This window comes from Neofelis nebulosa, chromosome 3, assembly GCF_028018385.1.
Source record: "Neofelis nebulosa isolate mNeoNeb1 chromosome 3, mNeoNeb1.pri, whole genome shotgun sequence".
Classification (NCBI taxonomy): Eukaryota; Metazoa; Chordata; class Mammalia; order Carnivora; family Felidae; genus Neofelis; species Neofelis nebulosa.
The window spans coordinates 98,375,330-98,390,556 of record NC_080784.1 but is presented as its reverse complement, the minus strand read 5'-3'; the positions used below and the strand labels follow the sequence as shown (position 1 = coordinate 98,390,556).

At 33.4% G+C, this 15,227-nt stretch overlaps 1 protein-coding gene and 1 long non-coding RNA gene across 3 annotated transcripts in view; one reads left to right on the top strand and one right to left on the bottom strand.

The window, feature by feature from the left end:
* HSPA4L (heat shock protein family A (Hsp70) member 4 like) overlaps positions 1-15,227 on the top strand; it is a 51,344-nt gene that overhangs the window by 24,050 nt on the left and 12,067 nt on the right. For both annotated transcript variants that reach the window (XM_058721419.1, XM_058721418.1), the window contains exons 8-15: positions 181-425; positions 570-646; positions 1,253-1,404; positions 2,101-2,207; positions 5,067-5,200; positions 6,807-7,006; positions 11,896-11,994; positions 13,511-13,648. In XM_058721419.1, coding sequence (XP_058577402.1) covers positions 181-425; positions 570-646; positions 1,253-1,404; positions 2,101-2,207; positions 5,067-5,200; positions 6,807-7,006; positions 11,896-11,994; positions 13,511-13,648 — 1,152 coding nt within the window. The remainder of the gene's footprint in view (positions 1-180; positions 426-569; positions 647-1,252; positions 1,405-2,100; positions 2,208-5,066; positions 5,201-6,806; positions 7,007-11,895; positions 11,995-13,510; positions 13,649-15,227) is intronic.
* The window catches only part of LOC131507092 (uncharacterized), a 70,106-nt gene continuing 60,711 nt past the window's right edge, over positions 5,833-15,227 (bottom strand). The window contains exons 2-3 of the long non-coding RNA XR_009259323.1: positions 6,554-8,865; positions 5,833-6,013 (exon numbers count right to left, since the gene is read on the bottom strand). This is a non-coding gene — a long non-coding RNA (uncharacterized LOC131507092). The remainder of the gene's footprint in view (positions 6,014-6,553; positions 8,866-15,227) is intronic.

Genomic DNA, 15,227 nt, shown 5'->3' with positions numbered 1-15,227 from the left:
GTATGTTGGCTAAATATAAGTGATAATTAGTATAAGTGATAGGAAGTTTTGACAGCTGTGATTTTTGACAAGTGCTTTGATTTTATTTAAATTTTAAAAGGTGTTTTCTTTTTGTTTTTTGTCTTTTTGTGAAAGCATTTATATTTCTGAAAATTCAGTTCTGGTGTTTTGATTAAATAGGTCTTGGCTACCACTTTTGATCCGTATTTGGGTGGCAGGAACTTTGATGAGGCTTTAGTAGACTACTTCTGTGAGGAGTTCAAGACCAAATATAAGATAAATGTGAAAGAAAATTCTCGGGCCTTATTGCGCTTATATCAGGAATGTGAAAAACTGAAGAAGCTAATGAGTGCAAATGCATCAGATCTTCCACTGAACATTGAGTGTTTCATGAATGACCTTGATGTTTCTAGTAAAATGAACAGGTACCGTGTATGTTTTCAATTTAAATAAAGTGTTGGCTACTTTTATGTTTAGATCATGTCTGATTTTTTTTCATTCTGTAATTTTAGAAGATATACTTGATTTTTGTATCCCAAAATGATGAATTTTATTTCATTTTCCCCCAGGGCTCAGTTTGAACAATTATGTGCTTCCCTCTTCACCAGGGTTGAGCCACCATTAAAAGCAGTAATGGAACAAGCTAGTAAGTGTAAATTACTAGATTAACCATCAAAATTGTATTATGGCGTTAACTCACTTTAATGGGGTAAGAAATGGTAAAAGCAATTAAAACTTCATTTGTTTTTTGAAGATTTGTATTTCTCATTTTATAGAGGAAAACGGCAATATGAATCTGGGCTTATGAAAGCAACTCCTGGCTCATGTTCTAGTTTGCATCATAAGTCTAATACTAGTTATATTTGGAGGTGTTTACATGTAAGCATATAGTGAAGTCTAAGATGAAAATAAAATGTAGAAAGAGGACATGATTGCTTTTTGTTAAGGTTTTTTGGTAATCAGTACCTTCTGTGGGTATTTGTGAGGTAGAAGTTATAAAATTGAAGAGCCCATGAGGTACTTGTCTGTTCTTAATGTCATCTGTCATCTGGACCAAGTGCAGTGGCTGACACATGGATATTATTACTTATTAAGCTTTGCCTTTTTCCAAAATTTGTTTTTATCTTCTTTCCATTTAGTCTTGTTTTGAGCAAATATCTACTTAAAAAAAAAAAAAGTACTTTCCAAGGGCTTTGTTCATATTTTTTGTAAAGACTATCTTATTCTCAATTAAAAACATTTTGTTTTTCAGACTTGCAACGTGAGGACATAAGTAGTATAGAAATTGTAGGGGGAGCAACACGAATTCCTGCAGTGAAAGAACAAATCACTAAGTTCTTTCTGAAAGACATAAGTACCACGTTAAATGCTGATGAAGCTGTTGCCAGAGGATGTGCATTACAGGTATGATTATTAATCCTTTTTTTAGAATGTATATTTTGCCAGAAATGTGATGACAGGCCTAAGGGGACCTTTTATATTATCTGTTCCAACCATTTGTCAGGCTAAAAATATATTGAAATTATTTCTGATAAACAAGTCTTGTGTCTTTCCAATTTATGTTTTTAAACTGTCCTAGGACAGTATGTCTGTACTGTAGTGCAAGAACATTTACTTTATGAATTCTTGTAATTATTCCCATTTAAAATTCTTTTTTGAGATTTAAAAATATTTTATATATATATATTTTTTAATTTTTTTTTCAACGTTTTTTATTTATTTTTGGGACAGAGAGAGACAGAGCATGAACGGGGGAGGGGCAGAGAGAGAGGGAGACACAGAATCGGAAACAGGCTCCAGGCTCCGAGCCATCAGCCCAGAGCCTGACGCGGGGCTCGAACTCACGGACCGCGAGATCGTGACCTGGCGGAAGTCGGACGCTTAACCGACTGCGCCACCCAGGCGCCCCGAAAAATATTTTATATTTTTGTAAGGTCATAAAAAGTACTCTGACACTTGTAAATTTTAACTAGCTGTTACCAAAAGACAATTTTAAAAACATAATTTTATTACAAGGACTTTATTAAGCATTTCAATCAGGGTAGCCTGCGGTATGTTTTGTGTTTGTTGATTTAAATATGATATACATCTTATTTTCAGTGTGCGATTCTCTCACCAGCATTTAAAGTGCGTGAATTTTCTATAACAGACCTTGTTCCCTATTCAATCACATTAAGATGGAAGACCTCTTTTGAAGATGGAACTGGGTAAGTTACCTTTAAAGCCTTGGTTAGAGCTTGTTGTAAATAACCAGTTGAACTTAATTTTCTCAACTAGAGGAATTTACACTTCTAATACTCTCAAATACTTTTAAGTAAAATGTTAGAAGAAAGGAACTATATAAAATATATAATCTATAAACCATGATGATATATTTTTAATTAGTATTTTATTATAAAGTAAATCGTTCTTACATTCAAATAAAAATCACAAGGTGGAAATATAAAAATTTAAAAACCTGCATCTGCCATACCCCAACTGCTACTTAGCACATTTTACAGAGGTAACTATTGTCAACAGCTAGGTTTCTATCTTTCCAGTCATTTTCTTTGTCAAAAATAAAAGCATGTACTTTGTTAATATATACGTGATCATCTGTGTGTTTCCAGTGCACCTTGTTTTTTTAAAATGTTATATATTACTTTTCCATGTCAACAGTGACTATTTTCCTCAGCACTCGTGTGTGCCGTAATTTAACCAATACACTCTGGAGTCTTATTTTTTTCTGTTTCAGGCAGTGCTAATAAGAACATTCTCATACACATCTCCTTGTTTAGTTGTGTTTGGTATATCTGTAAGATAACCGTATAAGACTAAAATTGACCCAAAGGATATGAACATTACTATAACTAGTACTGCAACATTATTCATTAAAAGGATTATACTAATTTATATTCCTTTTAGCATTGCTGTGATTATCTGTTACAGCTTATTTTCTCCTGTGCTTTTAAACATAAGATTCTGAAAGTGAAAATAAGTACTTTGGTATTAGATTTGCATTTCTGACTATAAGCCACAATCTTTTCATGCTTTTATTGACACTTATGTTTCATTTTCCATGAACTGGCCAGGATTTAAATAGCTTGCTTCCCTACTAAAATAAAAATTTATGTTTCAAATAATATATTTGACTGCTTTTCAGACATAATTTGTATAATAAAATAAACCTGTTTTTAGTTGCTTTCAACTTTTTAGTTTTAAGTTGCTTTTAAACTTTTGTCCTGTGCTCTATATATTCATACCCCAAGAAGATAAAATTTTACGCAGATTCTAAAAATAGATTGATCTGAATGTTTTGCAGAGCATTTAAATGGCATGTATTAATGTCAATTTTGAGGCAAGAAATGCTGTTATTTAGTTTCATGGGCGCCTGACTGGCTCAGTCGGAAGACCATGCGACTCTGGATCTTGGGGTTGTGAGTTTGAACCCCACATTGAGTGTAGAGATTATTTAAATAAGTACTTAATTTCAGTTAAAGATACAGTGATCCAGAAAAAAATTATGTAAGAAACCTATGGAGGAGTTAAATTGAAAAGTAAATCTATCCTAGTGATTACAATAAGAAAGTAGGGGAGCCTGGGTGGCTCAGTCCCTTAAGCATCTGACTTCGGCTCAGGTCATGATCTAATGGTTCATGGGTTAGAGCCCCACATCAGGCTCTGTGCTGACAGTTCAGAGCCTGGAGCCTGCTTCAGATTCTGTGTCTCCTCCTCCTCCCCTGCTCATATTCTGTCTCTCAAAAAAAAAACAAAAAAAAAAAACTTAAAAAAAAATTTTTTTTTAAGAAGTAAAAGATAATGTAGGTCCTTAAAAACTAGGATAGAGGGAAAGGTCCATGAATGTGGGATTTTCAAACCTCATAATTAGGGTTGACAATACAGTATTATAGAGTGAGTTTCTGGGCCACTAAAAACAAATAGTTATAAGCTATTTGTTACATTATTTAAGGAATAGGAGTTACGTAGGTTTTAAAACCTCCTCTAACAGAGAGGAAGGTTTTCTTTTTTTAATTAATTTATTTGTTTATTTTTATTTATTATTTATTAAATAAAATATTTATTATTTTTTAATTAAATTTTTTATTTTTTTAAAATTGTTTTTAATGTTTTTATTTATTTTTGAGACAGCATGAGCAGGGAAAGGGCAGAAAGGGAGGGAGACACAGAATCCGAAGCAGGCTCCAGGCTCTGAGCTGTCAGCACAGAGCCTGATGCGGGGCTCAAACTCACGAACTGTGAGATCATGACCTGAGCCGAAGTCAATCGCTTAACTGACTGAGCCACCCAGGCGCCCCAAATTTTTTATTATTTAGTAATAAATGACATTATTATATCATTTGTAAAAATTGGAATATGGATTGTATGTTAAAGTATCAGTATAAATTTATAAAGTTGACAGCTGTACTGTAATTATTTTAGAGCATATCCCTATTAGGAAGTACACACTGAAGTATTTAAGGATAAAGAGCCATAATGTATGTTAACACCCTCCGTTGATTCAGAAAAAAAATACACACGTACGGAGTGTGTTGATGAAACAAATGGAATAAAATGCTGACAGTAGTAAATCTAGGTAAAAGATATACAGGTGCCCTTGTTCCTTGTCCTGTTTTTCGTTTTGGTTTGTTTGTTTTTTCCCTAGCTCCCTTAAAAAAAAACAAAAAACCTTTATTTGGAAATAATTTCAAACTTATATACTGGAGCAAAAATAAAAAGTGTTATATGTAACAAGTATTTTGGAAACTAATAAATAGCATTTGGTCCTCGTATGGGAGCAAAAAACTAGCCCTTGTGTATTGGCCTCAAAATATACCTAATCTCAGTTATTTTTTCTTTGCTTGATAAGATAGAATTGTCTGTCTTACTATGACAGACATTCTAAAAACTTGGAGCCATAGACCTACCGAAATGCATATTCATAGCCAAACCAGTAATTCTTTTTCTTTATATTTGTGCATAGAGGTCTTCACGGTTGCTGCTATTGAATTAGGAATGACATGGATTCTGTAATTAGATTCAGATGCAACTTTCTATTTGTTTTTAACTGTTTTCTCACTCCATTTTAGGGAATGTGAAGTATTTTGTAAGAACCATCCTGCTCCATTCTCAAAAGTCATTACTTTCCACAAGAAGGAACCATTTGAACTAGAAGCATTTTATACTAATTTACATGAAGTGCCTTATCCTGATCCAAGAATTGGTAAGAGAACTCAAAAAAATTTCATAAACTTTTGCTTTTTATAAATATATTAATATTTGAATCAAGGAAGTAAATAAATTGATATTTCAGCCAAGCACTGGATTTTTAGAGAAAGATATTCATACTTTTTCTAAACATGAACTTTTAGTGCTCACAGTATTTCTGGAATAACAGCAAGTTTTGAGTATTTTTTAATTCGTTTTTACTTCTGTATTTAAAATGCTCTGTAATCTGCCTGAAAGGTTTGGGTGAGGGCTATTTTTTATGGAAAGACTCCATAGTAAGTTGAAATTGTGTTGCCAGACTGACTGTATATGACTCTAAATTTATGTTCCCTGGCAACAACTAGAACGAGTATCATTGGAGCAATATTAAGTGAGAATCAGGGACTGTAATATCCATTTTAGTTGGGTAATCTTTTTTAGAGATAAAAAACAAGTATGATTTTATAACATTTACAAGAGAAGGAATCATTCGTAATTTTTTAAATTTTTTGTATGTACTGCTTTATTGATAGGCTAGAAAGGGAACAATGTGAATATTTCAAATATGTTATTGAAAGCAGTAAAAATAAATTATTGAAGGTGGAATTAATTTGCTAGGGCTTCTGTAACAAAATACCACAAACTGAGTGGCTTAAACAGTAGAATTTATTGTTTACAGTTCTAGAAGCTTCAAGTATGAAATCAAAGTGTTGACAGGGTTCCTTCTGAGGGCTGTGAGGGAAGGATCTGTTCCAGGCTTCTCTCCTTGGTTTGTGGATGGCTGGCCATCTTCATGTTCACATGACATTCTCCCTGTATGTGTATCTGTCTGCAAATAAGGATACCAGTCATTGGATTCAAGTCCACCCTGATGACCTCACTTTAACTTGATTCCCTCTGTTTAGACACTGTTTTTCAAATAAGGTCACCTTCTGAGGTACTTGAGAGTAGGACTCATTAATTCATATTAATGTGGGAGTGGGAGTGTCCATTCAACCTATAATAAAGGTCAACCAAATTTTTTAGTTCTCAGTTTTTCTGCCTAGTATTCTCTTTCTACTATGGATATCATTATGTATTAAGATTTTTCAAAATAAAACATTTCTTAAAGTGAAAAGTTAATATGATCTCTGTAAGTATTAGTATCTGAGTAACTTAGCAATTTTGCTATAGGGCAAATAAAAATTGCTTTATTTATGAATTACCAAGATGATTATAGTGTTACAAAGCTTGTAACAAAAGTATAATTCCATTTGGTTTTCAAACTCAAATTGAATTGTTATTTTGGTTTTAGAATAGCAGTATTATAAAATACTTAAAAATTACATTGCCTTGAGTCAGATTGTCCTTGGTTGAAATTCCTACTTACCTTTGTCCTTGCATTAAAGATTTTGGGCAGGCTGCTTAACCTTTTCTGAAACTTAGTATTAAGTTTATTAAGCTGTAAAAAAAAAAAAAGTGATCTAGGATCAGTGCCTTTCTCACAGTAATTAATCTGGATGTGATGATAATTTTGTGATTATTTGCCAGCATCAAAATGATAATAGTCAAATTATTGAATGAATGAATTGAATAAGTTAATCAGAGGCCCATGTGCTGATAAAAGCTCTTTTTTCCTGAAGGGAGCTTCACTATTCAGAATGTCTTTCCGCAGTCTGATGGTGATAGTTCCAAAGTGAAGGTTAAAGTTCGTGTTAACATCCATGGAATCTTCAGTGTGGCCAGTGCATCAGTAATTGAGAAGCAAAATGTAGACGGGGATCACAGTGATGCTCCTATGGAGACAGAAACTTCATTTAAGAATGAAAGCAAAGATGATGTGGTATGTAGAAATCCTATTGCAAGATTCCGCTAATATTATATATAGTTTCAAGGGGTGCCTGGTCAGCTCAATCATCCGACTCTTCGTTTCAGCTCAAGTCATGATCTCACAATTTTGTGAGTTTGAGCCCTGCATTGGACTCTGTGCTGACAACTCTCGCTCTCCTTCTCTCTTTGCCCCTCCTCCACTCACACTCTGTCTCTCTCAAAATAAACTTTAAAAAATTAAAAATTAGGGGCGCCTGGGTAGCTCAGTCAGTTGAGCATCTGACTTCAGCTCGGGTCATGATCTCACGGTTTGTGGGTCCAAATCCCACGTTGGGCTCTGTGTTGACAGCTTGAAGACGAGCATGCTTCACATTCTGTGTCTTCCTCTCTCTCTCTGCCCTTCCCTTGCTCACACTCTCTCTCAAAAATAATAAATAAACTTTAAAAAAATGAAAAACTAAATATTATATATAGTTTCTTAGTCATAACTTATACTTAATGATCAAAAATAATCTGAGGTTTTGTTCTAAAGTTCTGTTGTAGGGATCAGTGTAAACTTTTTTTTAAATGAAAGCATAAAAGAATAATTTTAAATGCTCTACACTTTTCACATTTTAAACTCTTTAGAGGTTTTGCATCTTTTTAATAGCCTTATATTAAACACATATGTATGTTTGGAGTCCTCTTTCCTAAATTCTTTATTTCCATTAAAAACATGTATTATGGTTAGCTTTTTAGCTTACAGATAAAACCAATTCAGATTGATGAATTTTGAACTATATGTGTACCTATTTTTAGATTGATAAAGCACATGGCTAATAAAGAATTTTTCTAGGCTTGGGGGTATCTGTGGCAGTTGAACAGAAGAGTGTACTGTACATTCAGTAACATTAATACAGATTTTTGACAATTTATGAAAGAGTTATGTGACCCTGGCATTATATTCACTCTTGGTGTACTATAGATGCAGGAATTTTAAGTGAACATGATTATATTCCATTACATAGAGATTTTATCTTTTTATATGTATACTATTATAAGTTATTTTTAATGGCATATGTTTTTTCCAACCATAATTGGAGATCTGCCCTAGATTTTCTGTGTATTTGTGCATATTAAGAATGGATTTTGTTTTTTGTCAGATTTCAAGACCATTTTTCCCTTTTGTAGAGTTCATCTTTTTGTCTGTTTTTATTAATACTCTAAAATCCTGCACATTGATCAGAATTCTCCTTAATGTACTTCATTTAAGGATCATAGCATTTTCTTTCTTCTTCCCATGTATTATTTTGCTATTACATCCTTTCTTGAATTGAGGAAAAGAAATGCCCTGATCTGTTAATGAAAATACAGTCAATTTTTCATAAATTAAGAATAATAGGTGAAAAGTTAGTTTTATTTTTTTTTGAAAAGTTAGCTTTCTTAATTGTAGTTCACAATAATTTAAGTCAGACATGTAAATTTTTAATCTGTTAAGATTTATTTTTACTAATATTGAGAGCACTCTGTATGCCTCTAGGATGAATTCTTCATAACCATTTCTGTTTTCTTCACCTCTGCTGAGACCTTTAGTTTTCTCTATATCGCGATTCTGGGGCACTAAAAACAATAATACGGCACCCATTTTTTCTGCTTCCCCTATTTTGTCTATGAGCTTGAGGTTCAGTTAATCTGTCCTTGGGAATAATTTGGATGTGGACTTAAAGGACTCAGTTGTGAATAAAAGGTATGAAATAATGACATCTGCTTTAGCTACTCAGAGACTTACTTGCTTATCAAGAGTGTTCTGCCTTATTGGAACATTTCCAAGTAGTTGATGTTCCCATATAAGGGATTTCTTCTAGATAAGTGAGATGTTCCTAAATACTCCTCCTACAATATATATAATCAAGGATAAAGGAAGGTTAACATTATGGATCCTATCCTTGGTGTTATTGGCAAGCACATTCCACATATATTGTCTCCTTTTAAATCCCTAGCACAGCTGATATAATAGGTGTTGAATAAATTGGTTTATTTCCAAATCATTGCTAACAAGGGGTGACGTTGAGTATCCTGTGTAGAAAACATCCCATGTACTGTATTTCTTAGTGGTTTTCTCTAGGATTTTTTTAATTCTGTATCCAGAAGTTTAAAACCATAAGGCTTACACTCCACTATAAAGTCATTTTTCCTCTCCTCCCAAAGAATGTGAATCAACTCAGAGTACACTTTGGAAACTAATTGTTTCAGTTTTAGAGGAGAAAATAAGAGGGTTTTTACTCTACCTCAGCTGCTGACACTGCTGACTCTGATACAAAGAAACCCAGTGAGCAGCAGCAGCAGGAGTCTTTTTTTTTTGTACATGAGTCAATTTATGAAATTATGGGCCTCATTTTTTTTCATTAAAAATTAACATAGCTTTGATTTTCCTAAAAAATAATAACAGAGTGCTGACTTTTCTTCAATATAAAGATGTCTCAGAAAATTAAATTGATACTTCTTGGTGTATACTAATTAATACATGGTCATATTAAGTTATCACAGCCTAGGCTTTATCACAAAACCAAAGATCAGAAAGACTGTGCTATTCATTGTACTTCTATACCTTGATTTTACTATTCCTCAACTGTTGGCCATTTGAGTGGTTCATCTTTTTATTTTTTCAAAATATCTAATTACTTCTATGCACCAGGCACTGTTTTAGGCACTAAGGATACAGTGGTTAAGCAAAGAAGAAAAGGTCCCCCCATCCGTTACCTACATTCTAGTGGGAAAAGACAGGCTAGAAGCAACAAGATACTATATAGAGGAAATTAATGGAAGGGGGGTGCATAGTGGAAATTAACTATGTGATAGTGATGAGGTAAAACACCTGTGAGGAAGGAACAGGTAAGCCAGCCTGAAGGATGAAAAAGCAGTTTGAAGATAGGTAGTTGTCTGGGCAGAGTGAATAACAGGTATAAAGCCCTTGAGGCTGGAAGCTCTTTTTTGTATTCTTTGTTGTAACAAATGTAAGGGTAGCTGATAGATCAATAAGATATAAGAGTGGAGAAGGTGGAGAGAGCAGCAAGAAAAAGCATTTAAGAAAGGTAGATCAAGGGGCAAATCAGGTTAAAGCCTTTATAGTTCATGAAAATGATTCTGGATTTTATTCTTAAGTGCTTTTCATTCAGCAGATAACTAGAAGCACTAAAATGTGTGTTTGGATATAGCACTGAACAAAAAAACGATCTCAACCCTCTTGAAATTTAAAATCTATAAGAGAAGCCAGAGTCTAGAGGCACTTCCTTTATTTAATTTCCCCACCATATGGATAATATTCCTATGAACATTCTTAAATCATTTTAAAAGGTTAACAGATTACTCTCAAATTAATTGTGAGATGCACGGTTTTCCACTCTTTAATATATCTGAAGTTGGGGTAGGTCTTGCAAATGGTTATTGTTTAACCATTGCTATTGCCGATGGCAGTCATCATGACATAGTTCTCATCACCTGTACGTGTGTGAACTTGGTTGCTCTTCCCAGTGGCATGACTAGGCAATTGCATCCCCTTGACATTTCTGTCAACAAATTGTTAAAAGACCATTTAAGGAAGGAATTCTCCTGTTGTTGTCTGAAAACAATCTGCTGAGTACTTTTGGTAAGATAAAACACCATGATGAAACTTGCAGAATAGGTATCAGCGGCTTATAAGAAAATACTACAGACCATACCTAGACCAAACTTTTTAACGAAAGCTGGGTCACTAATGCCTTTGATGGCACAGAGGACAATATTGTGTAGACAAATACATTGAGAACTGAATTTATTTGAAAGAGTTGGGTTCTGAATGTGAAGTTTTAGAAACACCTTAACCACTTTATATTGTTTATCTTTCAATATATTCACAATAGAAGAGTTCTTCAATTAAGTATAAAGTAAAAATGCTAAGTGATCAAGCATTTTGGCCACTTAATTGGTAGCATTTTTTTCTTATTAAATAGAGTTAACAATGTATTTGTGTCTTACTGCATTACTCCAACTGACCACTATCACTTTTTTCACCTCTTTTCAATCAGTGGAGGGAAGTTGTATAGTTGGAAGGTGCCAAGGGGTGAAGTGGGGGTGTAATACCAGAAATAATTGGCCTTTTTTTTTTTTTAATAATTGACCTTTTAACTACAAAGAATGCTGGTATAAATTATCTCCTAATTTATTTTTCTCTTTGGCACAAATAAGCATTTATTCATGATCGCCTTTGGGGTATTTTGTATTTGCTTAACTCCAGATATATTAGAAGACTTAAATTATACTGATTCCTGAATTCCAAGCTTTCTCCTTTTTAGGAGGATGGTCATAAGTAAGGTTAAAAAAGACCAGAAAAATCCATTCCTTCTGATTATTTACCAAGTAGAGTCTATTTTGACAGTCATCTTGGTTGAGAATTTGTCTTCTAGACGTTAAAAAATCTTTGAAGTTTTTTAATTCGGAGACCTCTACTTTGACAGTTTCAATGTATTGAGTATTTTACTACATTTAAAAATATAATTGAATTTATGTAATACACGTATTTTATATCTTTATTTTCTCACATTTGTAAATATTTTTCATATAAACATGTTTCATGTCAAGTTTAATGTTCTTTTTTGTAAGCTTACGTTTGTGACTTTTGGTTGGTGAATTTTAACTTGAGGTTTTCCATTTATTTTGTAGTTATTTGCCTATAGGTGAATGCAACTATTCATTCACATAGCATCGAATAGGTCATTTTATTTTATTGACCTGTTAATCTGTTTATTTGTATTTATTCTCATTTGAAAAACAACCTTCTACTTTACTATGTTCACACTTTTCAAAGCAGGTTTGTACTCTAAGATGCTGTTTATTAATAATAAGGAAGACACTACCAATATTACAAATTATGTATTTTCTTTCCAGGATAAAATGCAAGTTGACCAAGAAGAAGGAGGGCATCAAAAATGTCATGCTGAACACACCCCAGAAGAGGAAATTGATCATACAGGAACCAAAACAAAGGTGTGTTTTATTGTTTTTATGGGGGTGTCTTTTTGAGATTGCTATTTCGAGTTAATGTATTCACTTTATAATGCATGCTTTTAATACACTTGATATTTTAAACCTTAGTACTGTGGAAAAGTATAGAAGGACACAACCAGAGTAAATACAATTCAGTGAGTTATAGAGAATTTTTAAAAGAATGAACCTTAACAATAAAAGTAAAATTATCTCTCTGGTAGGAAAAAAGATGTGTTTTTCAGTAATTTTTTTGTGTTACTAAAAGCCATATAATCCCAGAAAAATAAGAAATGGAATAAGCTAAATGAAGAAAACTTAAATTGGCAGAACCTTGCATCTCAAAATTAACCACTCTAAGCATTTTGCTACATATCATAAAATATTTTGCTTTGTGCAAAAATATTTTTGAAAGTAAAAATTTAAAGGGTAACTTTTTTGAGAGTCATAATTTTACGAGACAGTCATTGCTGATAAAAGGGAGACCATGACCCAGTCGCACAGATGAATGTGCTCTAAATATCATCTTCAACAGATTTTTCTAAACTAAGAATTTAATCTGTGTTGGTTAATTGTATAAATTTTTTTCCAGAGGTTATAAAGATTCCATTTTAATTCCTGGGCTCTCAAGCAATATACAAACTGAAACCCATTTTTCTAGATTTTTTTATTTTACTTGATTTTTTAAAATATTTATTGTCAAGTTAACTAACATACAGTGTATACAGTGTGCTCTGTGGTTCAGGAGTAGATTCCCATGATTCATCGCTTACATACAACACCCAGTGCTCATCCCCACAAGTGCCCTCCTCAATGCACATCACCCAATTTACCCACCCCCCAACCGCCTTCAACCCTCAGTTTGTTCTCTGTATTTAAGAGTCTCTTATGGTTTGCCTCCCTCTCTGTTTGAAACTATTTTTTTCCCCTTCCCTTCCCCCATGCTCTTCTTTTAAGTTTCTGAGATCCCACATGAGTGAAAACATGATTTACTTGATTTTTTTTTGCTTTAATTGCTTAATAGCTTGAGATATAGTTTACATACCATACAATCCATCCATTCAAGTGTACAAGTAAGTGGTTTTCAATATACTCACAGTTTTACAACTGTTATCACAATCATTTTCTCAGCATTTTCATCACCTAGGAACTGCCCAACAGTTTTCCAGAATGGTTCAACATGTTACAGTCATGTCAGCAATATATGAGGGTTCCAATTTCTCCACATCCTCACCAACTCTTGTTTTCTTTTTGTTGTTTTTTCATTACAGTCATCCCTAGTAGGTATGAAGTGGCATCTCATAATTTTAATTTGCATTTCCATCCCAGTATTTTTTATGTAGAAAGATTTAGTGTACATAGTATAAAATACTATCTGTATTAAAGTAGTCTTTAGTAGAAGGGTAATAGTTTTGTTTGGTTTTACATTTCTGTTTTATGTGAAATCACTTTTTAAATCTATTTTTAAGCTAGTTTTAGAAATTTATACTTCTTTTTTTTTTTTTTTTTTTTTTTGCAGTCAGCTTCCTCAGACAAACAAGACCGATTAAATCAGACCATTAAAAAAGGAAAAGTCAAGAGTATTGATCTGCCTATTCAGAGTAGCCTGTGTAGACAATTGGGCCAAGATCTTCTCAACAGCTACATTGAAAATGAGGTATATAAATCTGAGTTGATGTTGAAATAAGTGGTAGTATATTCTAAAATCTTTGTAGAGGTCAGTGATTATTCCCCCCCCCTCCCCCCCAGTTTGGGGGAACTAATCCATAATTCTTTTTTTTTTTTTTTTTTAATGTTTATTTTTGTAGGAGAGAGACAGAACGTGAGTGGGAGAGGGGCAGAGAGAGAGGGAGACACAGAATCCGCAGCAGGCTCCAGGCTCGGAGCTATCAGCACAGAGCCTGACATGGGGCTCGAACTCAATTTGTGACATCATGACCTAAGTGAAGTCAGTTGCCCAACTGTCTGAGCTACCCAGGCCCTCCTAGAACTAGTTCATAACTCATAAAGAATTATTAAATCGTTGAACTACTTTATTTTGGACAAAATATTGAGCTGTATATTATGTGATGTACAGTGTAGCTTTCATCATAGTTATGTGAAAAATGTGTTGTCTTCACGATAAACAGTACTAATGACTCTTACCTGCTTTTACTGTGTAACAGTAACACCCAGCAGACATCATATGGGAAGTATTCGCAGCCCCCCTCTTCTAATGTATTGTTCTTAAAAGTCAAGGCTCTATTCAAAATGTTTTCTGACTTCCATTTAATACTTTTTAAGATCTGTTGTCATTCTTGAAATTTTCTTTACATGTCTGTGTGTTTAATTTTTATAGTCTTTTGAGGAATAGGGTTTTGTTTCTTGACTAGCAATTGTATAAGAAGTAATTTTATCTTTAAAACTTTTATTTAAGTACTAGTCCCCAATTTCTATAGGCTTGGCTGGCGTTAAAGAAGGTGAGTTTTCTTTGAAGTGCCTCATATTCTCCCATTTGCTGCACATTATTCTAGGAATTTCTTTGAGATATTTTGACTTTACAGTGCTTGCTCTTTTTAGTACCTACCCATACTGTCTATTCATTAACTATTAAAGGCTGAATTTTCTGTGAAGCAAGCATTCCTGGAAACCATAGGTAATTCAGTTTTGAGACTTATTTTCCCAAAGTAATGAATTGTAGGCAAGTGCAGCTATGGCAAATTCTGTGTATACATATTCTTAAGAATGTATAAACTTTTCTTAAGTTTTTAAATGTTTATTTTAAATTCCAAGTGTCAGTGCACTGTAGTCTTCTGTTTAAAATACTGTGTTTCTGTTGAAAATTTTGTTCAAGTATTACAATCCTCAGATTATTTATTTCTTTGCTTTAATTAAAACAGTCATGTTTGCTAACCTGTTTAAAACACTTTGATATCTTAATTAATCCTCACAACAAACCTATGAGGTAGAAATACTGTTAGAGATCTGTGTTTTACAGATGAGGAAACAGGAACAGGTGGACTAAATCACCAGATTTAGTGGCCAGAGAGTAACCTTTGGATTGGGTCTGAGTAGTCCGTCTCCAAAGCTCAGCATCGCAACCACTATACTGTATCCCCTCCCAGAGCTAACATTTATTTAGCATGAGTTATATGCTAGGCACTATACTAAAATTTCATGTGAATTATGTCAATCTTATTAACAGCCCTAAGAGATAGATAGAAGTATTCTGTGTTTTAAGGCAAGAAAACTGAGAC